Source organism: Gadus chalcogrammus, chromosome 19, assembly GCF_026213295.1.
Source record: "Gadus chalcogrammus isolate NIFS_2021 chromosome 19, NIFS_Gcha_1.0, whole genome shotgun sequence".
In the NCBI taxonomy this organism is placed as follows: domain Eukaryota; kingdom Metazoa; phylum Chordata; class Actinopteri; order Gadiformes; family Gadidae; genus Gadus; species Gadus chalcogrammus.
Window position 1 is genome coordinate 9,991,975 of NC_079430.1, and position 27,315 is coordinate 10,019,289.

General features: G+C 45.6%; 1 protein-coding gene across 1 annotated transcript; it reads left to right on the top strand.

The window, feature by feature from the left end:
* On the top strand, positions 1–27,315 carry LOC130372317 (zinc finger SWIM domain-containing protein 6-like). The gene is made up of 14 exons (XM_056578275.1): positions 1–738; positions 10,346–10,753; positions 11,743–11,891; positions 12,292–12,442; positions 14,288–14,467; positions 15,006–15,182; positions 16,474–16,620; positions 17,161–17,310; positions 17,655–17,900; positions 18,358–18,493; positions 19,846–19,994; positions 20,335–20,498; positions 21,720–21,801; positions 22,238–27,315. Exons 1-14 carry the CDS (start codon positions 315–317, stop codon positions 23,116–23,118), a joined length of 3,444 nt encoding a protein of 1,147 aa, XP_056434250.1. The 5' UTR covers positions 1–314; the 3' UTR covers positions 23,119–27,315.

Genomic DNA, 27,315 nt, shown 5'->3' on the forward strand with positions numbered 1-27,315 from the left:
TTAAACACCGTCATAACGTCGTTTTACAGGGGTGCGAGCGTATTAAAACCGAACGTCTAATTCAACCCCTTTTCTATTTTTCTCGACGCACAAAGAACAAACGGAAAATCTGTAATTCTGTGTCACGTTCCCCTTTTTTCCTCCAGCGCCCCGGACGAGCGTAAGTCACGCCCCTTCTTGATTTGTCAACAAAGGGGCTTGACGAGCCTTTACGAAGAACCGCCCTGTATTCCGAAAAAAGTGGGGGTTTGTCTATAGGCTACAGGGACAGCGGCTCATATGGTACGTTGACTTCCTCCGTGGATAAAGCTATCATGGCGGAGCGCACACAGTCGCCCCCAGCCAAAAGGCTCTGCTGTCGACCGGGCCACAGCGCGACATGTAGACAAGGCCATCGGGCCGGAGGAGGAATGCCATGCGGCGGCTCGGTGACTTGCGGGTCGAGCAAAACCCACAGCCCAGAATCTCTCTTGGACATCGCGGCGAGAAAAGTGGCCGAAAAGTGGCCCTTTCAGCGGGTCGAGGAACGCTTCGAACGGATCCCAGAACCGGTTCAGAGGCGGATCGTGTTCTGGTCTTTCCCACGGAGCGAACGGGAGATTTGTATGTACTCGTCGTTTAAAACCGGGGGAGACGAGGTCGGATCTAGCGGGGAGAACAACGATGAAACGCGACTCCCCTTCCGACGAGGCGTCGCATTGCTGGAGAGTGGCTGCGTGGACAATGTGCTGCAAGTCGGTGAGTGATGCCACCACCAACCAGTCACACGAGTAAAACCAACCACATCGGTCCTAGTAAGACAAGACGAATCGCACAAACATCGCTTTGGGCTTCATCGAGGCCCTCGAAAATGAATAGCTCCGAAGAAATGTAAGGTAGACAACAGACCTAGGGAGCTGGCCGGGGCTTTAAACCGTGGGCATACACCCCGGCTGTGCGCTGTTGATGCAGGCGTCGAAACCCAATGCGTAATCGGAACGCTGCGCTCTGCCGTTATAGAAACATAATAGACCCACTGCTCAGCTCACGTGTCAGGGCATTTATTTTGAGATAGTATGGATGCGTTCCCGTGGTTATGTCCATTTATATATTATTTTATGCAACAAATAGGCAACGCCAAGAAGGACATTTTTCTATTGTATTATTTTTTGCTGGAAATAAAGTACTGGGGCCCTAAACAAGACAGGCAGACACAACATGAGAACTCTAATGACCCCGATACACAACAAATGATTACGTACAGGCTATATCACATGGCTGTATTATGACGTGCTCTTGTTATATCATGTTTATTATTATGCATGTGGGGTTATTATCGATTTGCTAACAATGCTGCTCACGCGAAAAGTTTGGTTTATTTTTCGATCAAGTTAGTCATTACTTGACGGAAACGAGGTTAGGCTACACACACAAAAATAGAACAATGGAAAAAAGATCTGGTTTAGGTCGTTGGAACATAACCACCACCCCGCGTGTGTTGGTGATCATCCAGACATTGGTGGTGGATGTATATCCGATATGCTGCTCCATATTAACCCCGCTGTTATTAATGTAAATATCGATCTACAGAGGGAGTACTGAACTAGGTTTGAATATAAAACTGCTGAGGTAGAACAAGTAGGATTTTTAGGTTTTTAACCACTGGAAAGAGACATTGTGTGTGTGTTTAATTACATGAAGCAAAGTTCCCAGATCATTATGCTATTCTAGCATAATGTAATTGGACATGAAACAAATCTTGGATTACTGGACACGAATGTCAGCCTTCCAAACGCATGGCAAGAAAAAATGGCATTGATGTAGATATCGATTTCTATTTATTTGTTTTTAAGACGCACCACATTTATTTTTTATATAGGCCTACTGTCCTTTGCGCAAAAGCGGAAATAAGAGTTGAAAGTGTTGGGGGGGACCTTGCTTCCAGGCTAGACCAGTTGGCCTTGATTGGCCACCATACGACCCTCACTATTTCCAGTGGGGTTGCACCAAGTCCTTATGACGGAAACCCAAGCTCAGCTAATGTGTCGAGGGAGGAGTCAACGCTCCATCCATCACATCCGTGCACTTCTCTGGTCCCATGTGGTCTGTCGGTGATCTGGACCCAGAGTGTCTGTCGGCAGTAATTTACTTACTGCGGTTTATATTTGTATTTGAATTACAATCTTGAAACATTCTCTGCCTGGCTCGGTAGCAATACAATGGTTCGGTTTTCCATGTGTTGACAAAGAAAAGCATTCTTACTCTTCAATCGTTCACATGGATCCCAGACATTTTAAAGTCAAACGAAATTTGGTAGGTTGTTAGGAATAATCCTTTCAACGCTTATGTTTGTTTAAAAAAAAAAAAAATCAGACTGGATCCCAACGGTTTTAATAATGGGACTTTCATCTGTTATTTATTCTTGCTGAAGTGAAAATCCTGACACTGGTAATAGTTTAACACTGTAGAGAGGATGGAAGGGTTGTAAATCCCACTGATCCATTAATGGTAATCATTTATCCAGTTGACATTATCATTCTATGCAAATTTAAAGGCAGGGAGCTCAATAAATTTGCACTCGGAAGCAACAGTCAACAGCACATTTCCCTAGCCTTTGTTTATCTGATTGTGTTTCTCCAATTGGGGCTTTTGCTGTTTATAACGTCTGTACAGGGTTCAAAGTCGTTTGGAAATTAAGTTTTGGCATTGGTGAAAGAGCACTTTTAGCACCAAGGTCACAGTTTGGGTCTAACATATTTAAATGTCACTTTCAGCAACAAAGAGGATTATTGTCCAGTTGGACCACTCACATGCCATCTATCAGGAATATATGATGACAAGCTTTGTGTGAGCTTATGGGATTCCAAGTGATGTTATTAACAATGCGGATATTTTTGGCACTAGCTAGTCTTTATTGAAATTATGAATATGGCAGGGAAATCGAATCTGAATAATATAACCGTGGTGATTCTTTCCAGGGACAACGCTAATATGGTGGGTGGGCGAGAGGCAGAAAGTGTGTATTTTTTTTCTAAACGCAATCTTCCTCCTTCAGAGAGTATGACATAACAGTTTTTTTGTTATCATTCATTTCTTACAAAATCAATGATTTGACATGCCCTGGAATGTAATCTCCCTCTGAAACCAAATAACCGAGTGGCTACCGACAACGAGAGAGACTTCCGACTCTCCTCTCAAGGGCAACGACATAAGCACGTCCTTATCTCAGGTCTCTGGGACTCCTGCATGTCGGGTATTGAAGGTTTAATAAGTGATTGTGACGTACATGCTTAATGGCCTATCTCCGCCTGTGAGTGCAGTGTTTATTGGTGATGGAAAGGTCCTCCGTTCCATCTTTATGTCTGCTTTCTCCTCTCTTTTTCTTTCTTATTCTGCATTATTGGTTCATATAGAAACATAGTACTTCACCTTAACTCGTCTACTGGAATGACGTGAATACATGTCAATCAAAAATACAAAATGTGTATTTTAGAATAGCTTGAAAGGAGAATCTGATGTATATCTACGTATGTTTGTTTATTACCCTGATACTGTGATTGACACTCCCATTGACTTTATGAGTCATAGATCTGGGGCTCGGACCATGTGTGATGGTCCACTATTTAAATTATATCTGATTAGTTAATCCAAAACAAAAATTCAAATTAGCTGCAAGCCCGGTCGGGCAGTAGACGATGGGTTTCCTGAAAACCTCCCTGCTATTTGTACATGCAGGACGTGCCCAGGCCAGGTATGTCTCAATGGCTCGGCGTTTTTGACTTGTGTCCCACCAGCTTGGCTCAGCATGGCTCCCTGTCACCATAAAGAGGAATCTCGACCGGCCTCTTCAACCTCTTTCAAGCATTTTTGATACCCCCATGTGACCAGAAAACGGTTCAACACAGCCCGGCCCTGTGCCTATCATGCCTACCTTTCCAAACCCCCAAATATCTACTTACTGTCTCCTCAGTCAGGGACCCATGGTCATGTTTTGGCAATACATATGCAAACTGAAGTACTGCTTATTGTAAAGTGACTGCATTTATATGGTCAATAAAACGATTTTTTGTTTTTTGTAAAAAGCCGTAATATCCCCCCAAAAAAATAAATGCTTTTGCCGGTCTCCCAAAAACAATTTGTGACAGTCTTCTCTGAGCTCCGTCTGGGCGGCCATTGAGGTCTGTGTCCGAGAGAGGGTTCTATTATATATTTTCGGAAACTAATAGTATACCACCGCTGTGTGGCGTTTGTCATATATTACGTCGCTCATTTTAGCGCTCATACTCAGCAATGTGTACTAGCTTGGACAAAGTTGGCGGTGTGCGTAACCATGGGGATGTCACGTCCCCTTCCCCTCCTTCGTAGAACTCTGAACTCAAACCGATTCATTATTATATGTCATAGTGTTCGCATTTCCGCTGAAACAAGGGGCTTGCTTTGACTGTAAGCGGATACAGTTGAAGCCAAAAACGTTAGCTTGTTGGTGACAAATGGACAATGATTGCATAGAGTTTAAAGTTTAAAGCTCCCTATCTAATGGAACTAACACTTCTCAGATGTTCCTGTTGTTACTGGTTTGGGCTTGGAGTTCTGCCCAGGTATTTTCCAGAACGTTCTCCATTGGCATTCCATTCAACGTAGCTGAATGTCTGAAATGTTTTTCCACATCAACCCAAACAGCTTATCCAAATCACTGTTTCCCATCCATGTGCAAACTGTGCATGGACGTCACACACACACACACACACACACACACACACACACACACACACACACACACACACACACACACACACACACACACACACACACACACACACACACACACACACACACACACACACACACACACACACACACACACGGTACAGAGGGCTCTGGCCAAGGCTAGTTCTCAGTAATAATTCAACAGTCAAACAACAACATATGGTTGTTCATATTTGATTTATCTATCTCCTTGAACACTCACACACGCCCACGCGCGCGTGGTGGATCCAGCTTGTGATCCCTACCTACCGAGGGGAGCACTGTTGCATAGTGTAGCCCTCACACCCTGCAGGGTCTTCTGGTTCAGGGCTATTCTTCGTGGGGCTTTCAAGGAGTCAACAAAGCAAGTCAAAGCATGCCAAACGCCTGGCATCATGGGAACACATGGCCTCAGAGGATTGGCCCCTGATGAGCTGTGGCCGCCCTTCACACCGCCTTTGAAAGGATCTCTTCAGATCACTCAGGGCCTCAGCACACAAGTGTGTGTTTGGCTCTTTCCTGCCTCTAGCGGGGTCAAGGAGGCCACGCTGATAGGGACAGATAACCAAAAGTGGAAGAGAATGTCGTGAAATCACAGATAATGCTGAACACCTTTTTTGTTATTATTAATTAACATTGGATAGAGTTCAGCGGTGGAGCCTGTGGGGATCAAGCCTTGTTCGGGTCTCCGAACCGAGCGGTACTGGGTTCGATACCACGATCTCTGCCACCTATATGCAGGCAGGCCTTCTTAGGCAAGATGCCACCCTGCCTCCTTATTAATATCATTCATCGGAATTCATCATTCTTCTGAATTCAGTCATCTGAGTCGCTTTGAATCAAAGCATCTGTCAATTGACTAAAGTCCAATATGCAATAGAGCAGTAGAGCAGAGGAACCTAATGGAGTGCTGGAGATACTTTAACGTGGGGCAGCGGACTCCACCACTGCCCAAACCACCACTCCGGCACCAGCTGTGCGTTAATCCAAAGTGGCTCAGGAGCAATGCTTGTGTTATTAATGGGGTTTTAAAGGTGTCATCCATCAACAGGCAGTTACCCATAACTCAGCCGGGACAGGAGGGGGGTCTTAATGATGACCCCCCCCCCCCCCATGCTACTGTTATCCTCCACGGTGATCCCCTCCTACCAGGTCTCCCTTCTATCCACTCCCTCTCTCCTTTTGTCCTCCTTCTCCTCCTCCTCCATCATCTCCTCTCACCCGGTAACCTTTGACCTGCCACTCACAACTTGTTTTAAAGTTAGTTGTATAAAGAACAAACGGCGGTGCAAATCTTTGCTGGGCTGTGTGAAGTGAAATCCTTGAGCAGGAAGCCTAGCCCCCCACCGGCTCTGGAAGGAGATGTAGAGGAATTCACTGAACATTCACTTGAATGCGCATGCGCTTAATGACTAAATGGTGGGATACCGAGTCGGTGGTTTACATCTCTCTGCGTGTCACCATGTGAACCAGGTTTCCGGATCTCATTTGAACCAGAATACCAACTCTGGTGACGTAAAGTATTTTTCTCAAAGTAGGTAGCGTTGTCTTTAAACGTGCGTGTGCGTGTGTGTGATCTTTTCACTGGCAATGGACTTGCGGACAACTCCTCTTCTCGTCCCCCCCTCCCTTCCCATGCAGTCAGCAATTCTGTAATCAGCCACTTCCTGCTTCCTGTTTAACCTCTCCCTCCTCTAGGATCTCTTCTGTTTTTAAACGTTTTCTTCCCCATTCTCTCATTCTTCTCCTCCCCCTCCTAATGATCTCTCCCTTCCTCTATCTTCACGTTCAGTTCAGCATGGCTCACAGAAATGCCATTGTTTGAATGCATGTTTCCACAGTTTGTGTGCAGTTGTAAACATGGTCGCAGGATGCGGCGTTGTCCCACACACAAACGCTTGAGAAATTCGAGAATCATTCATTCTAAAGTGAATACAAAGGAAGTTAATCCACAAACCGCTAGGGGTTAGGGATGTTGTTCAGAGATGCCGTGGTCCATGAGTCAAACTCCCCAAAAACATTCTGTCACGTTTGTCCACATTTTGGTCCATTCCACTAACTAGGTGACCAGAATTTAGGAGGCAAATGATGTATTGATTTAGCTTGGGGAACACAGGCACTTTTGTCCGCGTATGTACTATGTTTGAGATGGAATATGAACGTGTTCATGACCTCCCTCATTGAACTAGTACATTCCATTCTCATAAAGTGTGTGTGTGTGTGTGTGTGTGTGTCTTCAATTGATTATCGCTTTGTCATTGGACATCTGAGGATGCTTCAGATTTGATAAGCAAGATGGCGAACATGATGACAATCCCTTCCCCATCGCAACAAAGAGTGGTTTGTTGAAAGAAAAAAGGAGGTGAGAAAGATTAGCATTGCAGAAAAAGGTTCAGAAGATGGGAGAGAGACAGGACGGAGGAGGGGTAGAGAGAGGTGGAAGAGAGCGATAGAGAGAAGGGATGTGAAACCTAGCAAAACAGCCCTTTTCCACGGCCGTTCCTGCCGGGCCAATTGCTAAACACGGGGACCGCTTCCTCAGTAGTTTTGTTGAGCAAGCCAACGCTCTCTGGTTCACCCAGATAGAGTGGAGATAAAGAGGTTATGTTGTTCTGGTTGGATGTGGAGCCACGATACGGCGTGACCTACATCCTGTGGCCCCTCCCCTTGCTTCTCTTTTGTTTTTTTATAGCGGGGGGTGCCGTTGTGACATCACGACAGACGGTTGGTATTACTCAGACGACTGGGATTTCTTGACTAATCAGCGAGAGCACGCGCGAAGAGACGAACCCACACTCGCACTCAAGTACACACACACAACGTGTTCACCACCGGGTGTTTTGAGTCACCACTCCCACGTGTGGTGGACATTTTTAAGATGCTCTCGCTCTCTCCCTGTCGACATCGAGTTTTAACCCGGTTCATGTGTCATGTTCTGCTCCACCGGACAGACAGATACTGGGTCCGGAACAGCCAGTTTATCCTCCATCATGTCCAATCTTGTTCTGAAATGTAGGCCCGGTACCGCGGACGAGTTGAACACGTTCAGTTCGCTCGCACACGCACGCACACAGGATAGAGGTTGTTCTTTGTTCAACGGCAATCCGTTTGTGACTTATCCTTGAAAAGAGCGATACGACGGCAATGAGTATGGTACTTCCGTACGCACACGTGTTTATTTTAAAGCGTAATAAAGGAACCTGTCTGGCTAGTCATGGCTTTACCCGGATCATACCTTTGGTATTATCAATAGAAAGCAAACGACATGTTTTGTTAGTCAGCGGTGACATGTGCTGTGGAACACGTTGTTCTTTTTATTGCGTTGTTTATTCACAAATGTTCAATTTAATTGATTTTGCCATAAATTCAAGGAATACCCCTGCTGTTACAACATCGCAGAAGTAGACTGTGTATTTCAGTGGTACCACATGGGAAAGTTGCACACACACACACACACACACACACACACACATATTTCCATGTCGTTTCCAGGCTGTTTGTGTAGTCTGGTGAACACCTGTTAGTAGTTCAGAGGCCATGGGTCAGAGGTGTTTCCAGACCAGCAGCAACTTGCCCCATTAGCCCGCTAACTCTGCACAACAGGTGTTTGTGTAGGCGTTGTGTGGGTTAAGTGTGTATTTGTACAAATGCACAAATACACACCAAACCACAGAACACATTGCACCCTTTTATGTTCTCATACAATGTTTGTTTTTTTGACTAAACAAAGGCCAGAAAACGTAGCTCAAATATGATCAGTCAAGAAAATGGATAAAAGCGTATGATAAAAGGCTGTGATTATGCAATGTACAAACTGGGACAAGAACGCTTGTTGGCATGAGCTGTCAGGTCTTTGAAGGGCTATCCAACAGGGCTATGAATCTGAGTACATGGGCACAGCGGGCCCACAGTGTGGGTCTGAGATGGATTCTAGGTGGTTGGATGGTTATAGAGTTATAGAGCGGGCTTTAGAGTTATGCGTCATAGAATCAAGTTAGGGTAAGGTAAATTCTTATACTATTCTTAAAACAATTGATTTTAGCATTAAGGCTTATGGTTTATATCCCCTAAGGATTATTATAGTTTATAGTTGTCTGTTAGTTACAGCATTAAGGGTAATAATTGTATAGCCATCATCAACTTAAGGCAAATTATTTATAGCATTATCAAAAATAGTTTATAACCCATAAGGCTTATTATAGTTTATAATTGTCTGTTTGATACAGCATTAAGGCTAAAATGTTTATATCCTTAATCATCCTCAGGCTAATTGTTTATTGCATTATAGCGTATAACCCCTTTATGACCCCAAGGCTTATTCGTTATAGCATTGTGGCTAATATTGTGGCTGTATAACTGTCTTTTGGTTATGGCTAATAAGTTCTTGCATTATGGCGAATGGGTTATAGTGAAAAAAAATTGTCATAGCGTTGGGGGCTCATAGGTCACAGTAAGGCTAGATGCGCTGCGGTTGAGTCGTCGAAGGAGTTAACTTTCGTTGCCGTGGGTGACACTCAGTATTATGCAAGCTGTGAGATGGAGAGAGCGAGACGAGGAAGTGCGTTACAGAATGCTGAGCTCAGGGGTTTGGCTCGCTGCCAAGCATAGAGACACACACACACACACACACACACACACACACACACACACACACACACACACACACACACACACACACACACACACACACACACACACACACACACACACACACACACACACACACACACACACAGCGCTCAGCTGAGGGCATTCCAAGCCTGCTTCTCCCAACACGCCCCTCCTTTGTTTTGGAAGACCCGGCCTATTCTCCTCCCTATTCTCTCCATCCGGGGTCTCTATTCCCCACTCTCGTTCTGATTTTCTCTGTCTCTTTCTCTGCCTCTGTCTCACATTTGCACTCTTTTCGGTCTCCTTTTTTTCTCAGTTTCTGGTTTCTTTGTCACTCCATGTCCATGCCTCTTTCTTTCTTTCTTTCTTTCTTTCTTTCTTTCTTTCTTTCTTTCTTTCTTTCTTTCTGTCTTTCTGTCTTTCTTTCTGTCTTTCTGTCTTTCTTTCTATCCGTCCCGCTCTCTTGCTCTCTCGCCCACCCTCGCTCCGCCTCTCTCTGCGCTCTCTCTGTCTCGTCATCGGGTCAGCTGTGGTTCAGGCGTGTGTGTGGGGAGGGACTCTGTGAGGGAGTAATACGCTGATGCTGTTTGTGGAACAGCAACCGGAAGCTAGCGGGCTAGGGTAATCTAATGCATACTATGTATACTGTTTCATCACTCTGCTGAACAGGCAAATAGGAGGACTATATATTATACACATGCAAAAAATGAAACCCCACCTCTTTGAAAGTCACAGAGACTGTTTGACAGTGGTGTTAGTAATTGGTAGTAATACAGTTGTGTGGTTGTTTGATAGTAAAACAGAATGTTAACAGTAGAGGAGGATATTTGACAGTAGAGTATATTTAGCAGTATTGCAGAATATCTTACAAAGTATGTTTGTCAGTAGAGTATGTTTCGCAGTAGTACCGTACAGTATGTTTCACAGTATAATTCACAGTAGCCCGGTATATCTGACCCCTATAGAGCCTGTCTGACACCCCTCCTCCCCCCCCCCCCCCCCCCCCCAGGCTTCCATCTCAGCGGAACGGTGCGAGAGCCCGCCGCCCCTGCATCGGCGTCCGACCCGGCGGCGGCCCCGGCGACGGGGACGACGTCAGTGGCGGAGCCCCCGCAGCCCTGCGGCGTGAGCGTGAGCTTCGACCGCTGCAAGATCACGGCGGTGACGTGCACGTGTGGCAACAAAGACATCTTCTACTGCGCCCACGTGGTGGCGCTGGCGCTGTACCGCGTGCGCAAGCCCGAGCAGGTGAAGCTGCGGCTGCCCATCTCGGAGACGCTGTTCCAGATGAACCGGGACCAGCTGCAGAAGTTCGTGCAGTACCTGATCACGGTGCACCACACCGAGGTGCTGCCCACCGCCCAGAAGCTGGCCGACGAGATCCTGTCGCTGGACTCGGAGATCAACCAGGTGCACGGTGAGTGATTGATTGATTTTATTATTTGACGTTTTTGATGTATAATGTGAACAGCACTCAAGGTCATGCATTGAAATGCATAAATAGTTAGATAAATAAAAACCGAAGGCTTATTTCCGTTGTGGTCCCTGTACGGGGACAAGAATGAAGTGGGTGGGGGGGACTAGGAGCAGCTGGTGGGGGGGGGGGGGGGGGGCTTTAAAGGAGGGCCTGGGATGGCGATGTAAAAGATGTGATTGTGCTTGTTTCGATGTTTCACGACATGTGATTGTGCAAGCATTGGGCCGCCGAGAATTTGTGACCTGCCCAAAATCTCAGCAGACGTCAGCGAAACGTGCGTGTGTGTCGATGAGTCAGGAAAGCAGGGTGGGGCCACGTGATTTATTTAGATTCGGATTTCCCTGCCTTTTGAGGTGCGTTGCGTGTTTATTCTTTCTAGTCGTGGTGACGTGTGGCTTCCGGACAGGTTTGAGTGACACAACCTGCTCTCTACGGGATTGCCTTCTAGTTCCAACATGCGTCTAGTCATCAATTAACGACTGCGGCTGCATTTGCATGATTGCACATTCCCGCCTGCCATTGTGCCGGTGTTTTAAAGTGACAAATGAGTGGCTTGTGGCGGAATGCAGAATGCATGTGCTTGCGGTCGTGCTTGACGGAACCTGGAGTTAGAGTTAAAGGTGGGGCAGAATCCCTTTTTATTCCTGCAGTCCCCCATCCAGACGGGGTGAGCGTGTGTGTACAAGAGACATGGGAGTGTAATTTCTATTGGAATGCAAATACCGAAGACGATCATAAGGCACAATGTCACCCAGCCCAAAGATATTAGCATGGTGGCTCACTGTGTGTGTGTGTGTGTGTGTGTGTGTGTGTGTGTGTGTGTGTGTGTGTGTGTGTGTGTGTGTGTGTGTGTGTGTGTGTGTGTGTGTGTGTGTGTGTGTGTGTGTGTGTGTGTGTGTGTGTGTGTGTGTGTGTGTGTGTGTGTGTAGGAGCCCCGGACCCCACAGCAGGGGCCAGTGTGGACGATGAGAACTGCTGGCACCTGGACGAGGAGCAGGTCCAGGAGCAGGTGAAGCTCTTCCTGTCCCAGGGAGGGTACCACGGCTCTGGGAAGCAGCTCAACCTGCTCTTCAGCAAGGTAAGCATTCTCCAGACATGCTGGTAGCCTGGCCCGGTCACACAGCAACCACACCGTCCCGTAGTTGATGCTAACAGTATGCAGGAGAGGTATGAAATAACCATACTGATCACTGTAGCCATGGGAATGCTTTGACAATTATTGCCTCAGAATTACCCATTCGTTCAACTGCACAGTCATCCATTCACTCATACATTTGTCCATGCAACCATTCATTCAATATTCATCCATTCACACAAATGTCATACACCCACAGCCGTATCAAAATTCACTATTACATCTGTACGTCAGTTATCATATCGTGGCAACGTAGCTCATAAGCGTACCTGTTTCTTGTTAATGTCCCTGTGTCTTCCAACATAGCTGTGTCTTTACCTGTGCCCCTGTACCTATGCCCCAGGTGAGGGAGATGCTGAAGATGAGGGACTCCAACGGAGCGCGGATGTTGACTCTGATCACCGGTCAGTTCCTGGGCGACCCACGGCTGGCGCTATGGAAACAGCAGGGGACCACCATGACGGACAAATACAGGCAGCTCTGGGACGAACTAGGTAAACACACAGGAAGTACTCTGTAGAACCTACCAGAACATGGGCCGAACTAGGTAAACACACAGGAGCAATGCTGTTAAACATCCCATAACATGGGCTGAACTAGGTTAATACACGGGGGTTGCTATGTAAAACAGACTATAACACGGGGCAACTAGGTTAATGCACGTGAGGAAGACTGTAGAACATACCAGAATATGGGCTGAACTAGGTTAAAACATAGGATGTACTCTGTAGAACATACCATAACATGGGCTGAACTAGGTTAAAACATAGGATGTACTCTGTAGAACATACCATAACATGGGCTGAACTAGGTTAATGCACAGGAGGTACTCTGTAAAACATACCATAACATGGCGTGACTTGGCGACACATACATGAGGTGAACTATGTAAAATATACAAATACTTAGGGTGAAGTAGGTCATATATACAAATAGATGTTGAATACACAGGATAAGCTATGTGAAGTATACAAATACATGGGGCGAAAGAGGTATAATACATACAATGAATGGCATGAAGGTTAGGTTAGGTTAAATGTACGCCGATACATTAGGGACAATACACACATATGCATGGCGGGGACAACGTTAAACGTACACTGATACATGGGTTTGAACTATATCAAATTCAAAACAACCGCTTTACTTGCTGGCTTACATACAGAGATGCGGCACAAAGTGTGTGTGTGTGTGTGTGTGCTTCTGCAATACACCCTTAATACCAACACATCGTGGTGCACATTTGTGTTACAATAACAGGCGTGTGCGCCTCACGTGTCCTAAAGATCCAAAGCCACGCCAACACTTAACCAAGCAGCTCTTCTGAGTGGACAGGTACAGCAGGTTTATGTTTGACCTCATTCATGCAAAATGATATCCAGGATGTCACACAGCAGGATCAAGATTTTAATAATAACATAATGGAGCTCTGGTCCATCACAGCCAGGTCAACAGACATTCACCCTATAGGGACTTCAGAATTAAATGAAGGACAGCCTAAGGATGGGAACGGTAGCCATGCTGATGGGCTGGAGCTCCAGCATGTGTTTTCCAGAACTAGGACAGATAAAGGATCCGTTCTAAAGAGCTTTCAAGGGTATCTTCTTTTCCTGTTGAGTTGTGTGTTTCTTTGATATGTGTTGAGTTTAGTGCTCACTTGAACACTTAAGCACCTTCGCACTAAAGGCCACTCTCTCTCCCATGAGTGGAGCTGTTTTTCCCAGTAACCATACAATCAGCTTTACTGTCTAACACCAAACGTCAACATCATTACTCAAATGTTAGGAGCTTCGTTCGGGTGCCTCGATTATCACGAGCTGTCAGTGACGTAGAAATGGCGTTCCGGTTGAGTGACAGCGTGTCAACACGGGCCGTTAGTTGTCAACAGAGAGCAAGGGTTGCCGGAGAAACAGGAACAGGCGACTCCAACCCAAATTAACCCCCATGGGCTCAGCTTAGTTTAGCACCGTTATGCTACGATGGGCTTAGCTCAGCACTGTGTATCCTGCAATGGGAGGGTGCACACAAACCGTAAACATCGGCCATTTTAACATTAGGTATTTGAAAAGGGCACAGTGCGTACAGTACTGTACGTCTCCTGTCTAAAAACTTGCTGTCTCAACTGTCAACACGACAAAAAATATATTTTGTACTACAGTTAACTAATGTGTGTGTGTGTGTGTGTGCGCTAGTACGTGTGCGCCTGTGTATATGTTTGTGTGTGGACATGGACACACACTCGTCCAGCTCGTCGTCCTAAATGAGGGAAACCTCAACGATGCCCTACAAGTGTATATAAAGGTTTGCAATGTAAGTAAACGCGTGTGTGCGTCCCCCAGGCGCGCTGTGGATGTGCATCGTGCTGAACCCCCACTGCAAGCGGGAGCAGAAGGGCTCCTGGCTGCAGCAGCTGCGCCGCTGGAACAGCGTGGACGCCTGTCCCTTGGAGGACGGTAACCATGGCAGCGAGCTGACCCACCTGACCAACGCACGACCTCAAGGCCCGCACGGCCACCCAGGTGAGATGTCCCGGCCAATCGGAGCGAAGGAACCCCCCCCCCCCCCCCCCCCACTGTCTCTTATCATGAGACTCCTAGGACTCCCGTTCCCACTCGTAGCCGGTGTGACCTTCAAGTAGCGCCCCCTCTCTCTCCCCCGCCCTGAGATCCAGCCTCTCCCCCGTGATGTCACAACTCCCTGGTGTAATCCCTCACCCAGGCCTCTCTAGGCTCCATGGTAGTTTATTATTGTCTTAGCTCTTCTCATGCACCCTTTTCAGGCTAATACTGATAATGTTGAGTGCAAACACATATAAGTATTTAGTTGCTTTTTTCTCAATCATTGAATTGGCATGGATCGACTTGGGTTATTCCGCGCATTTGATAGACAAAAAGGCTTTGACACGCACTCAATCACTCACTCACTCACTCACTCACCGACTCATTCACCCACTCACTCTCACTCTCTCTCACACGCACGCACGCACACACGCACGCACGCACGCACGCACGCACACAGTGGACGGCTGTGTAACGTGCGCTCCTGCCCCCCTGTCAGACGCCCTGGCGCGGCCCCACCGGACGGTGTTCACACGGGCCATCGAGGCCTGTGATCTCCACTGGCAGGACCCCCACCTGCAGCACATCATCGCCCAGGACCCCGTCACCACCTGCTGTTACCACGACAACCGCCACAGCGCCCTGTTCGACCCCCGCGGCCGGCCCCTGTGGCACGGTAAAAAAAATACGCTAATTAGTGTTACTCTGATATATATGCACCTATTCCACAGGGTTATATTACAATATGTAATATTACAATATTACATATTGTAAATAATTGAATGTATAATAACTATGTCTATAATAAATATTATAATAGATAATCATGTTTATATACAATTCTATTGGATACTTTAAATGATTAACCATTAATGTTATTCTACACATTCAAATAATGATTTATGCGGCATCAATACGTGACACATGCATAAATAATATGACAAACAATGTATTTAATAAGTAATAATATATTGGGCTCACGGCCGGAACATCCCTAAGACTCCTGTTAAGTACCACTAGTAAAGTGCTCTTTCATAACGTGCGTATTTGGAAACGGGCGATTGTTGGGCCTCCACTATTGCTGCTTGCAATAATGCTGCCTCATCCAAACGACTCACACTGTCCGGATGAACGGTTGTTGAGAAAATCTAAGCAGACACAGATAAACATACATACAGATACTTCTTACATTTGAGTTGGATAGCGCTCAGCCTTAGTAGCAGACGTGAGGAACTGACTGCTGTCATTACTTACAGGCTAGCTAAAATTGGAACCAGGCTAGTTAGCGACAACGGACCTAACTAGCCTGGGCTAGTTAGCTATTTTGAAACAGGCTATTTCCTGGGAACAAAAGCAGTGTTTGCTAAAGTAACCACGCTGTTTCTTGATTTTTTTTTTAGCTTATTGAAACCAATTAGCCAGCAATGTAACATCTCCGTTCTCTTCCGTCCTCTGTAGTTGCATGTACTGTTGCAAACAACGTAGAGCAAGCCGTACCCAGCATGCAGTTCGGCGGTGAAAAGGTTTTAGGAGTCTGCTCTCAATGCACTACAGTGTTTACTTCTGAAGTAGCAACACACTAGGGATAAATGTCTCCCATAGATGTCTAGATCTCACTATGAAGCGGCACATCCTTGGGTCCTCAGCAATACACCGCGAAGTGGAATCATAGCACGGACATACAGAGACTCCTCTAATTTTACTTGGATCTGGTTATTTATTTTTTAATCCAAAGCGATTTGCAATGAATTCAGAATCATGGCATGGAGGAGCATGAAGGGGGTTAGGGCATGTCGAGGCCACACATGATGGGCTGTGCTGACAGAGTAAAGAACCTCAGACCTTTTTGACAGGCAGTCATATACCCCACCCACATTATAGTTCCGGATCCTAATATGCAAACATCTGGCTGAGATCAAGTGATTTATAAATTGATATGTATAAATGTTTCATCGTGGTCACAACAGAGCATGTTCCCACTGCCTGCGCCCGAGTGGACGCTCTGAGGTCACATGGTTACCCCAAGGAAGCGCTGCGATTGGCCATCGCTATCGTCAACACCCTGCAGAGGCAACAACAGAAGCAGCTGGAGTTATTCCGGAATCACAAGAAAGGTTTGTTGCTTTGTTTGTTTGTTTACTTTCCCTTTATTCTAGTATATCTATATGAAACTTTCAATGTTACCCTGAAAAAGTTCAATAGTTTCCTTAGATTGTTTGTATACTTTACATTTACATTGATATTCAAAATATGCTGTATATATAAAAAATATATACAGCATATTTTCCATACTACTAATTTTGACAGATTTTGACTTTTACTATTATTATTTTTTCTAGACCAAAGACAAAAAAATGATAGATCACTAGAACCTGTGGATCAGAATGCAACAAATCTTTCTCCATTTTATTTAGAGCTATAAGACACGGTATACTTGTGGCCCGATTATTATCCATAAGGGTGTTTCAGGGAGGAGCCATACTGAGCATGTTTATGAAGCCAAGCCATGTATATAAATAAGACGCGGGGCACCTCCTCTTTGTTGTCTAGCAGATCGATCACGATTCTGTTGGCTCCTTCTGACCTCATGTCCTCTTATGTTAGGCTGTAGGACCCGACTCCTCATGTTAAGCTGTGTGCGTTTCCACTCACAGACCTGCTGCATAAGGGCGTTACCTCCACCACCAACCCCGAGGGCTGGGTGGGCCACCCCCTGGACCCCATCGGCACCCTGTTCAGCACTCTGATGGGCACGAGTCAAGGGGGCAGCGAGGACTCAGCGGGGGGACGGCTGGACTTCTCAGGTACATGGGGTTCACACACCCTCCCACTGCTAAGGATGAGCACGTCGACACAAGCACGCACACGCCACGGACATGCAGACTGACACACTGAAAAATGCAAGCGTGCACACACACAAGCGCACACACTGAAACACGTGTATACACGCTGAAAGACTCATGCACGGACACACCTGTGTTTACATGTATTGACACACACACACACACAGATACACACACAGACACACACAGAGAAACCGCTCCTAATATCAAATCAATACGTGCCAATGTGCTGACTTATTTCTAATCAATCAATCCCCCGCCCCCCTCCCCCTCCCTCCCGTACCATTCCCCCCCCCCCTCCACAGCCAAGAGAGTGAAGCACCCCACGTTCCCCACGCACCGTTACCTTGACGACGGCGAGTCGCTGGTGTGCCTGGCGGTGGAGGTGGCGCTGCTGGGCCTGGGGCAGCAGCGGGCCATGCCCGACGGCCTGTACGCCCAGGAGAAGGTGGGCCGCCACGAGGAGCAGCTGCTGGGGCGCCTGCAGGAGGTGGAGCTGGACGACCGGCTGGTGAAGGTGTTCCGCCGGCAGGCCGCGCTGCTGCTGGAGGGTGAGCGGGGACGGGGAGGAGGAGGGCCTGTACACGCACGCACGCACGCACGCACGCACGCACGCACACACACACAGGCGGTTCAGCACGGACGGACGCACAGCCACACACAGATCTACACACGCGTTAACGCATAGACACACATACGTGTCAACACTTATGTGTCCACACATGTGTAGTACATACCCATGTACAAACACACACATAAAACACAGTGTGTGTGTGTGTGTGTGTGTGTGTGTGTGTGTGTGTGTGTGTGTGTGTGTGTGTGTGTGTGTGTGTGTGTGTGTGTGTGTGTGTGTGTGTGTGTGTGTGTGTGTGTGTGTGTGTGTGTGTCCTATCTTATAATTTAGCAGACCCTTTTATCCGACATTGTGTTCCTCATATTTATGAACGTATAGGCTTGATTGTGTTCTAAGTGTGTGTGTGTGTGTGTGTGTGTGTGTGTGTGTTCCAGCCGGTCCCCACAGTGGCCTAGGGGAGATGCTCCACAGAGAAAGTGTCCCCATGCACACCTTCGCCAAGTACCTGTTCACCACTCTGCTACCTCACGATGCTGAACTGGCATACAAGATTGCACTTAGAGCCATGAGGTGAGTCGATCACGGCTGGGAATAAGAACCGCAAAATAATGCTGGTCAATACCCCGGGGCGTAGGGCTTGTAGCGACGTCACATCACAATAATCGCCTCCGTTTTATTTTATTCAAGTTATTGTGGTGGTGGCGATGCTTCTTTGGGTCAGGTTCAGTTATGAATCATGAAAGGATTTTGACATTGTTGTTTGAAACAGCTTTTCTTATGAGAGACGTGGCAAAACAAATTCTTTGTTAGCCTAGGTTGTGGCTCATTAACGTTGATTTAGCATGTACTTAAACTCTTTCGAGTCCTCTACATATGGGGGAGTATAGCTAATAAAAATACCCATGATGCATTCTGATGTACTAGCCCTATTTATTGCTTTTTATAGGAGGTTCCGGACTGTGGGGGTTGGGTGTTGGAGGCCATCAGATTCCTTCGACATTTTGGAATTCTTATTACATAATTGATCAGTGCTGGAAGGCGCCGTTAATACATGTGTGAATATAATTTGATATGGGGTCATGTGGTTTTGGTTTTCTTCCTGCCGGGATGATGGATGATATCACTCTTTATACATGAGATTCATATCATCCAAATTCCCTGACTTCCATCGCTATGATTTGATTCACAGTCTTTTTATTGGAGGAATCAGACATTTTTTTAGGTTAGAGTAATAAATGAAATAAATGGACTCAGACATCCAAACCAAAACCCTCTGGAAGCTTATGAAACCATGGCTGAGGAGTAATAAAATGATTTATGCTTACGTAATGCTATTATTTAAGAATAAATGATCATTGTCATTCAAATATTTTCCTTCATATTTTTATTATTATATAATTTAAAATACATTTTACCAAAGTCACTTACAGTGAATTCCATTTAACCTCGTTAGATCCCAACATGTGTAGCTTTATGTTTCCACCACTGCTTGCATGCATTGGTCTCTGAACTGTCAGTGGCACACGCCACCTTTGACGGGCCTCCTCCATAACCGATCCCAGCTGTCATCTATGAGACGTCCTTTAGTGTGTGTGTAGAGATGGCTTGGTTTTACCTGTATTTATTGCTGGCTCAATGCACAGGTGTGCAGCCTTACCCAGCCCCAGAGCCTCATCCGTCGGCCTCGGGCCAGGGGTGACTGCCTCAACCAGCCACACACACACACACACACACACACACACACACACACACACACACACACACACACACACACACACACACACACACACACACACACACACACACACACACACACACACACACACACACACACACACACACACACACACACACACACACACGTAATCTCTTTTATGACCATATAAGAGCGTCCTGTTCCTCTTTTGTTTGTGTGTGTTCAGGCTGCCGGTCCTGGAGCCCTCTAGTGACCTGTCTCGCTCGCACCACATCGTATCCGTGGTAACCAACCGATACCCGCGCTGGTTCACTCTCAGCCACGTCGAGTCCCAGCAATGTGAACTGGCCTCCACAATGCTCACGGCTGCTAAAGGTAACACGCACGCACACGCCGGGGCAAGCACACATAATACCCAGTCACCCATACACACATGCATGCACAAACGCGTTTGACGCAAGGGCACGCACGCAAACACATTACCACTCGCATGCTCACAAACTGGATAACACAGAGTCACTTATACACACACGTGCACAAACCCGTTTGACACACGCACACACACGCGCAGAGACTGAATGACAAATACATCATTATGCTTCGGTTTAGCCCGATGGCATCAAACCTCAAACTGTTGACACATTCTTATTTAGAGTTTAGAATATGTAACGCTCCATGACTCCACTGTACCAACATGCTGCTGTCGGTCCATCAGGGGACGCGTGCAAACTGCAGACGGTGCTGGAGTCCATCCAGAAGAACATCCACTCCTCGTCGCACATCTTCAAGCTGGCCCAGGACGCCTTCAAGATCGCCACGCTCATGGACAGCCTGCCCGACATCACCCTGCTCAAGGTGTCCCTGGAGCTGGGGCTGCAGGTACGCACGCGCACACACGCACACGCACACGCACACACACACACACGGTATTGTAAAATGGTGTCCGCCCCCTGCTGGCCATTAAAGATTTTTTAAGGATTAAACTAATGGAGTTATTCAAGGTAGTATAAATTAAGCTTGTCTTTAAAAGATTGAACGAAAGTCATGCCATTTGTCAAATCTATGCCTGTTAGGCTATTATTAGGGTTAGGGTTATATTAGGTTATATATTAGGCTATTACCGGTATGTTATTAGTTGAGATGGTAGAGCAAGTTTAGGCCGTAGCTTTGTGTGTGTGTGTGTGTGTGTGTGTGTGTGTGTGTGTGTGTGTGTGTGTGTGTGTGTGTGTGTGTGTGTGTGTGTGTGTGTGTGTGTGTGTGTGTGTGTGTGTGTGTGTGTGTGTGTGTGTGTGTGAAACTATAATTGCTTTGTGGTTAATAATTTAGTTTAATATGAAGGAGATGAGCACAACCATCACTTCAAGCTGTCATTTAAACGTGGAATATTACAAACTTCTTGCCAACCTTTTTGAGCGTGCACATGAGTGCAACCTATTATCATCAATGCATTTGGATTAATTAACCAAACAACATTGTCAATGTTTGACTTTATTGCATAATAGTCTTTATTTAGGAAAAATGTTTTTGAACAGAAAACACAGACCATCCAAATTATTATCATAGCAAAATAAAGAGGCAGTTGCATGTGACCATGAAATAACTATAGATGTACATCTAGGCTATAATAAAACATATTTATTGATATTTAAATGACAATACAATGTGCATGTCATGTAAATAAATGGTCCAATCCAACAAGGAAAACAAATGACAACATGCTAAATTAATAAGGGCAAGAATTGAAGAAGCAGATTTGATCTAACCCAACCATAAATCATACAGAAAAGACTTGAAAAAAGACTGATGCAACCGCCTACACCTGCACTTATATTCCGCCTACCCTGCCATTACTCAAACTGCTCCTCTCTAACACACACACACACACACACACACACACACACACACACACACACACACACACACACACACACACACACACACACACACACACACACACACACACACACACACACACACACACACACACACACACACACTTTGAAGACATGGGGGATGGAACCGTGAACCTTAAGGCTGGGGGGGGGATCCCTCCAGCCCCCACAGCCCCCTTGCTGACCCTGTGTCCCCCTCCCTGCGTAGGTGATGAGGATGACCCTGTCCACCCTGAACTGGCGGAGGCGGGAGATGGTGCGCTGGCTGGTCACCTGTGCCACGGAAGTCGGTGAGTCCAGACCTCAGTGAAGACCCCTTTGGGCAAATGGATTAGATTAGATTAGCATTAGATTAGATTAGATGGGTACTCTATCCGTCTCTGGCGGGGTCTCGGTTGCAAAGGCAGCACACGACAAAACTAAAAAGATCAATCTTAAAATAGAAATGAGATCACAGTAGGGCACAAAAAGTACAGTGCGTATGTATAGGTTATTTAGTATCAAAGACAATCAAGTGTAGTTTTTAATTCATCAATCATTAAATTATTCCGGTTAAAACGACACATTTCTAATAATGTCATTTAATTTGATTTTAATAAAGAGATAACACGGGCGGTATCTCCGGAAACCTATGTTTAATAAACACAACCAAATTCTCACAAACCAACACCGCCAAACGCCACTGTACCGCTCAACCCTGACGTCATCCCCCTCTCTGTCCACCAGGGGTCTACGCACTGGACAGCATCATGCAGAACTGGTACACCCTCTTCACCCCCACGGAGGCCACCAGCATCGTGGCCACCACCGTCGTGTCCAACAGCACCGTGCTGCGGCTCCACCTGGACTGCCATCAGCAGGACAACCTGGCCAACTCGGCCCGCACCCTGGCCCTGCAGTGCGCCATGAAGGACCCCCAGAACTGCGCGCTCTCCGCCCTGACCCTCTGCGAGAAGGAGCACATCGCCTTCGAGACGGCGTACCAGATCGTGCTGGACGCGGCGGCGGCCACGGCGGCCACGGGCATGAGCTACACGCAGCTGTTCACCATCGCCCGCTACATGGAGCACCGCGGCTACCCCATGCGCGCCTACAAGCTCGCCACGCTGGCCATGACGCACCTCAACCTCAGCTACAACCAGGACACGCACCCGGCCATCAACGACGTGCTGTGGGCGTGCGCGCTCAGCCACTCGCTGGGCAAGAACGAGCTGGCGGCCGTCATCCCCCTGGTGGTGAAGAGCGTGAAGTGCGCCACGGTGCTGTCGGACATCCTGCGGCGGTGCACCATGACCACGCCGGGCATGGTGGTGTCGGCGCTGCACAGCCGCCGCAACTCGGGCAAGCTGATGTCCCTGGACAAGGCGCCGCTGCGCAAGCTGCTGGACGCCACCATCGGCGCCTACATCAACACCACGCACTCGCGGCTCACGCACATCAGCCCGCGGCACTACGGCGAGTTCATCGAGTTCCTGAGCAAGGCGCGCGAGACGTTCCTGATGGCGCAGGACGGCCACATCCAGTTCGCCCAGTTCATAGACAACCTCAAGCAGATCTACAAGGGCAAGAAGAAGCTCATGAATCTGGTGAGGGAGAGGTTTGGGTGACGGGCCGACGGGCTGGTGTACGTTTTCACTTGAATCCCCTCGTCCCCCCCTCCCCATCTCCTTCCCCACTTGGTTCAGAAGTAGATGGGGATTCCTGCCGTCGAGATCTGCCGTTCAGACAGCCAGAACCGGGTTTCCACCGCGGTGGAGAAGGAGCTTGTGATGCTTGCTCCACAGGTGAGCTTAGACCGTCGCAGTCTAAATCATGGTATTAAATCAGGTTCTCCGGAGGCTTTAGAAATACCAGTATTTTGCGTACTTTCAGTCCATCTTAAAAAGGGCCCCTGTTATACCACCAGGTGTCATGTTGTGGAGCCATTATGAGCCATTTCTATCTATCTCAAATCTTTTCCTTTGAGGCGTCACAAATGTGGGATTGTCCAATCAGCTGGACGGAGTTAATTAGACAGTATGGTAGTTGGGAGAGCTGTCCGTCGTGCATATGAGCCGACACTCCCACTTAGTGATGTCTCGAAGGGGTAGATTTAAAGCACAAACAAAAGACTTGATACAATTCAAAACAGAAGTAAAGACGAAATTGCATTTAATAACTACAGTGGCAACAAACAAACTATAAGCCACACTTGGTATTTATGTTCATGGTCAGTTTACAAACAGAATTGTCATAGCATTGAAGATAAATACAAACTCTTTTGCGTAACACCAAGTGAATTTCCAACTTGCACTTCCATTTCCTCGTGGATTACCTAGAGCCTCAAACTAAACAGAAATGGCTTTAAACCAAGAGGACTCCCTATCTTAAGCAACAATTACCTCTCGTAAGGATTGTGTGTAAGCTTTAGTCCACCTTCTGGCACATAAAGAAGTTTGTAGAAGAAGATCCACAGAAATCATCGTTCCTTTGAATCAATATTCTTAGGTTTTTGTAATACTCAAATACTTGTTTTCGTTTTTTCAGTGTTGCCATTCATACTTCTCACATTTAACAAAGTACAGAAAAACACAAAGATACTGTCGTCGAGTTACTTGTTTGTGAAAAATGTCAAAATACATTCTCAGGGACTACTTTGGAAAATCAAAAAAAAAAAGTTAAGAAGCATTTTATTGTACAGAACACACAGATTATTGCGTCTGAAGATGTAAAAAATGTATACATTTACTAATTTATGACAAAATATTATATGTAATGCAAATACTTGAAGTTTTGGTATTTGTTTTTCTTTTTTACAAAAACATATCAGAAAGACTTGAACTGTGCGCCGGGTGGTGTTTTCTGAGGCCAGGTGACTGTCCAATGGCATTTGCATCGGATCCGTTGACCGTCAGTAACCTAGCAACAGCGCGTGTCAGTTGATTGTCACCGAAGGCAACGGAGGTTATTGACACCTTTTATTGACAAGCTGTGAAGCATCCAAAGGTGGACGACCTGAACAATGTTTTGAGTCGTTGTACTGATGCACTGTGACGACTCTTACGGTGAACAGAAAAACGGGCTAATTGCGAGACGATAAGTCGTCTTATTTTGTTATGTATTAATACACAGAAAGCATGCGTTCACATAGTGGAGCGCAGGTGGGGACCATAAACCATGGTTTAAAGAGTCTTCTGAGCAACAAGCCCTGGATCAGAGACTTACAGCCGACAGCATTCCCCAGGCGGCCATCTTGGTTCTAAGGAGGACCAAAGATGGCCACTATGTGAATAAGGCCCATAGCGCTCTGTTTTTAAAGGAAAATTCCACTGGTGGGCCATCCTCTATTCGTAGATGTAATATGTCCACCAGTCTACCCGTAATAACTTGGAATGGCACAGCTACTGCTTTCTGCTTCACCCTGGACTACAACAAGTCCACTATTACTACTTCAGTGTCTGCTATGCTAGCTAGCAAGGTGGCTAATGTGTCCGTTGTCGTTTTTTTTCCAAGCTCTTCCTGAATCAACAGCGATTTACAACTCTACTCTTTACTTTTTTTTTACCCTTATAGTGCAACTACCAGTTTTGTTGTTGATTTGCTTGCCAGACTAAAAGGGGAACCTTAAACATGTATGCCTTTTCTGTTGAACAAGCTAATGTTGCTTGACAGTGGAATTTCTCTTTCAATACAATTTTTACCTTTAAAACTACAGTATAACATGGGTACAGTAAAACTGGTTTCTTGTCCTTTGTCGGCCATTAAAGGAAAACTTGTTTAGGCCCAAGAAATGTATATTTGCCTCCTCTGTAGTGATACAGACTTTGTGCAGGGCAGAAAGTAACTGTTTAGGTCTTGACTGTTCAGCTTTTTATAGCCTACTGTATATGGTCCATGATTTATTTTTATTTTTCATTTGTTTGGCTGCTTTAAAATAACCAAATGACCATTTGTAACTACCAAACCTTGTTCATTTAAAAATAACAAATCAACAACATTTTTTTACTTCGGTTTCTTTTTTATATTCTGTATTCTGTGCTTTAAAAGCCCTTTGTTTCTCTTTGTTTCTTGTTTTTCTGTGAAAATGATTCAGTGTGACTTTCCCCTGTCCTCACTATAGGTCTGTTACTAGCTCCCTTGTTTATAAAATAACTATGATCATTTTATTTATTATATTGCGTAAAAAGATTGTACCACTGTTTCAACTTGCTGATGAAATGGAATTTTAAGGTTTGATACAGTAATATCAATTTATTTATGTAACTGGATCACTGTTTTATAAACTTGTTAATGATTCATTTTTCTTTTGATTAAAATTTTGAGAGGATACGGTCACTTTGTTTTTCTTTAAAACAAAAGAAACACGTGGTTTATCATTTAGAGGAACTAAAGAGTATGTGAATTCAATATATAAATTGAACACACAAGGCCCTTGAGGGAATCCATGAGATTAATTCTTGGATTTGGTTGATTTAATATTATTAATATCATTCAGAGGACTTAACCCCAAGATCCTTTGACATGTTGTTACATGATGCACAGGATAATCAAAATCACTTTCACCTTTCACCAAGGAATACGTTTTTTATCGGCCGTCATAAAATAAAACATAAGGGTAACACTGTCGTTTTTTATCAAATAAAACCTAAGGGGTAACAATGTCGTTTTTTATCAAATAAAACGTAAGGGGTAACACTGTCGTTTTTTATCAAAAAAAACATAAGGGGTAACACTGTCTTTTTTATCGGCCGTCATAAAAAAAAACATAAGGGGGAACACTGTCGTTTTTTATTGGCGGTCATCAAAAAAAACATAAGGGGTAACACTGTCGTTTTTTATTTGCCGTCATCAAAAAAAACATAAGGGGTAACACTGTCGTTTTTTATCACAAAAAACACAAGGGGTAACACTGTCGTTTTTTATCGGCCGTCATCAAAATAAAACATAAGGGGTAACACTGTCGTTTTTTATTGGCCGTCATCAAAAAAAACATAAGGGGTAACACTGTCGTTTTTTATTGGCCGTCATCAAAAAAAACATAAGGGGTAACACTGTCGTTTTTTATCACAAAAAACACAAGGGGTATCAGTCGTTTTTTATCGGCCGTCATCAAATAAAACACAAGGGGTAACACTATCGTTTTTTATCGGCCGTCATCAAAATAAAACATAAGGGGTAACACTGTCGTTTTTTATCAAAAAAAACATAAGGGGTAACACTGTACGTTTTTTATGGGCCGTCATCAAATAAATAATAAAATGTGACACTGTCGTTTGTTATCAAAAATAGGGCGGCTTAGCTCAGGAGGTAGAGCAGATGTCTTGAAACTGCAAGGTTGGTTGTTCGATCCCCAGCTCCTCCTAGCTGGGCAATTATAGTACAATTAAAAACATAAGGGGTAACACTGTCATTTTTTATGGGCCGTCATCAAATAAATAATAACATGTAACACTGTCGTTTATTGTCAAAAATAGGGCGGCTTAGCTCAGGAGGTAGAGCAGATGTTTTGAAACTGAAAGGTTGGTTGTTCGATCCCCAGCTCCTCCTAGCTGGGCAATTATAGTACAATTAAAAACATAAAGGGTAACACTGTCGTTTTTTGTCGGCCGTCATCAAAAAAAACATAAGGGGTAACGCTGTCGTTTTTTGTCAGCCGTCATCAAAAAAAAACATAAGGGGTAACACTGTCGTTTTTTGTCGGCCGTCATCAAAAAAAACATAAGGGGTAACACTGTCGTTTTTTATCGGCCGTCATCAAAAAAAACGTAGGGGGTAACACTGTCGTTTTTTATCGGCCGTCATCAAAATAAAACATAAGGGGTAAC

What these genes read in the sequence shown, in the direction of transcription:
- LOC130372317 (XM_056578275.1), top strand. Translation starts at nt 315, where the DNA reads ATGGCGGAGCGCACACAGTCGCCCCCAGCCAAAAGGCTCTGCTGTCGA. An exon ending in ATTGCACTTAGAGCCATGAG is followed by an intron (nt 18,494 to 19,845) that starts GTGAGTCGATCA and finishes GTGTGTGTTCAG; the next exon opens with GCTGCCGGTCCTGGAGCCCT. An exon ending in AATGCTCACGGCTGCTAAAG is followed by an intron (nt 19,995 to 20,334) that starts GTAACACGCACG and finishes TCGGTCCATCAG; the next exon opens with GGGACGCGTGCAAACTGCAG.